Source organism: Penaeus japonicus, unplaced genomic scaffold (genome assembly GCF_977035675.1).
Source record: "Penaeus japonicus unplaced genomic scaffold, GWHDUDI00000001_assembly GWHDUDI00000008, whole genome shotgun sequence".
Classification (NCBI taxonomy): Eukaryota; Metazoa; Arthropoda; class Malacostraca; order Decapoda; family Penaeidae; genus Penaeus; species Penaeus japonicus.
The window spans coordinates 35063745-35066244 of NW_028234410.1; the positions used below are offsets into that span (position 1 = coordinate 35063745).

Here is a 2500-nt window from a genome sequence, read left to right on the forward strand (position 1 = left end):
TGCGAGGAAGAGCCTGATATCCAAGACTGCGTAAACAAAGTGAAACAAGCTAGTATGTTCCTTTTGTTTGTCAAACAATGAAATCTGTGGGGGTGGGATGGGGGGTGGAAGCAGACACATTTGTGTTTTAGTGTGTCACTTTCATTGTGTTTTGCTAATCAGTTTATTAAATCTGTGCATGTGTGCGTGCATGCATGTATGTATGTATGTATGTATGTGTTTATGTATATATATATTTGTGTATGTGTGTGTGTATGCATGTGCACATGTAGGTGCATGTATGGGTGTGCATTCAAGTTGAATATATTTGTTTCAATGTCTGTTTATAACTTTTTAAGACATAAAAATCCTGATAACTTATCAAGACCTTTATGCATTTAAGCATAACTACAATAGTTACATTGCAGTTCATCCTTGAAAATAGTATACATACCAAGTTTCTTCATACAGGTTATGGGATCATTGGAACCAGGCTTGTGTTGGACTTCATTCAGGTGGCGTTTAGCATACTTCTGATCCATGGTGTCGTTAAGGTAAGGACGGAACTTGTAATTTCTTAAAAGTTAGGTATAAAGTTCTCAATAATATAACCACATATTGCATATTATGAGTATATTCAGTTAAACTTTTATTTTATGTGGTTACCATTATATTTTGTATGATTAGATATTTTCTATTTAATTTTCATTGTCTATAAGTATTTAGTTCATCTTGCATTAGTTATGAAATGCAGAAAGGATCATGGAGAACCACAGTTAGTTAAATATGTTATGACATTTATAACCCACTTGTGAACCACAATCGATTTATATTTGATTTGATTTTTGTGTGTAATAGTGTTAGAATATCCGTATTTTCTTCCTTCCTGTAATTCTTTTATTTTTATATTTTTCAGAACAAAACCCGTTTCCTTGTGCCGTACATGATCATGATGCTGATTGGTATCAGTATTTTGCTTCTATCTGCGCTAACAGTTATGGGCGCACTGGCTTACAGTGGAATGTGGAGGGGTGTGTTCATAGCTGCTGTCATCGGTGGTTCGATTATCTTCCTCGAAACTTACTTCCTCTTGGTGATTCGTGCTCTTTATCTCCAGGTATGTTTTTTTTTCTTTCTTTCTTTTCTTTTCTTTTCTTTTCCTTCTCTTTCTTTTTTCCCCTCTTTTATTTACCTATATGTTCATATACATTCAAAGATAGTTGAATATCAATGTACAAGTTTTACAGACACACACATGCACATGTACATACACGCACACGCACACACACTCACGCACGCACGCTCACACAGACACACACACACAGACACACACACACACACACACACACACACACACACACACACACACACACACACACACACACACACACACACACACACACACACACACACACACACACACACACACACACACACACACACACACACACACACACACACACCAAATATATATATATGAATTTATATATATATATATATATATATATATATATATATATATCTATATATATATATATATATACATATATATATATATTTGTATGTATTTATGCATATATACATACATACACACATTTACATATATAAATGTATACATACACATACATACACATGATATTTATATAGTAGATATAAAGGTTGTGTACATATTCATGAATTATACGTATTATCTTTATATTGTTTGGATCTCTATGCATTAATCACTCCTATTGTACAAACATCCTTCTGATTATTTCCCCATGATTATTTCAGCTGAAACGCTCCAAGGGACAAGCTCACACGATCTTGTCGGAAGATTCAGATTTAGTAAAAATCAAAGCCTAAGACATAACTACAGGAAATACAACTCAGTTTCATGTCTTGTATCTAGTTTCATAAGAAATATGGACCATAGCTTGGAATATGCAGATGGAGATGAGCAGGTTAGCAGAACAGTCTGTGAAGTACATAAATCATAAAGCAAGCAATTCTTTAAAATATTTATTTTATATGATATAATGTGTTTATCAGGTGAATCATACATTTATGGTTGTCAAATCTGGGGATTCTAAATTTTAAAGTGTGTGTGTGTGTGTGTGTGTGTGTGTGTGTGTGTGTGTGTGTGTGTGTGTGTGTGTGTGTGTGTGTGTAAGTATGTATTTATATATGCATGCATGCATGCATGCATACATACATATATAGATATATTTTACAATGCTTTTAAGAGTTGGTATAGAATGGAAGATGGTGATAAAAAAGCCCTTTTTCTCCTTATATCTTTTTAATTGTTTTCTCTCTCTCCTTAAATATATGTCACCTAAACACTTTGTTTCCATTGTTTGTCAGAATTAATTGTTTATTCTTGCATGTTTGTTTGCTTGAGAGATAATCTATAAGTGATCTAATGTTATTTGATTTTGGCCAGAACTTCATCCTGAAGATTTGATTGCAATGTCATCTAGCTAAGAAATAAATAGGTCTGTAATGGAAAGAGTTTGGAAAACAACTGATGTGTAGTGTA

At 33.3% G+C, this 2500-nt stretch overlaps 1 protein-coding gene across 2 annotated transcripts in view; it reads left to right on the top strand.

Moving 5' to 3' along the window:
* Positions 1 to 2500, top strand: part of LOC122263621 (uncharacterized) — a 12196-nt gene that overhangs the window by 8168 nt on the left and 1528 nt on the right. For both annotated transcript variants that reach the window (XM_086539327.1, XM_043032143.2), the window contains exons 3-6: positions 1 to 52; positions 451 to 533; positions 896 to 1096; positions 1753 to 2500. The exon at positions 1 to 52 is cut by the window's left edge and continues 78 nt beyond it; the exon at positions 1753 to 2500 is cut by the window's right edge and continues 1528 nt beyond it. In XM_086539327.1, coding sequence (XP_086395453.1) covers positions 1 to 52; positions 451 to 533; positions 896 to 1096; positions 1753 to 1824 — 408 coding nt within the window. In that variant the 3' untranslated portion in view covers positions 1825 to 2500. The remainder of the gene's footprint in view (positions 53 to 450; positions 534 to 895; positions 1097 to 1752) is intronic.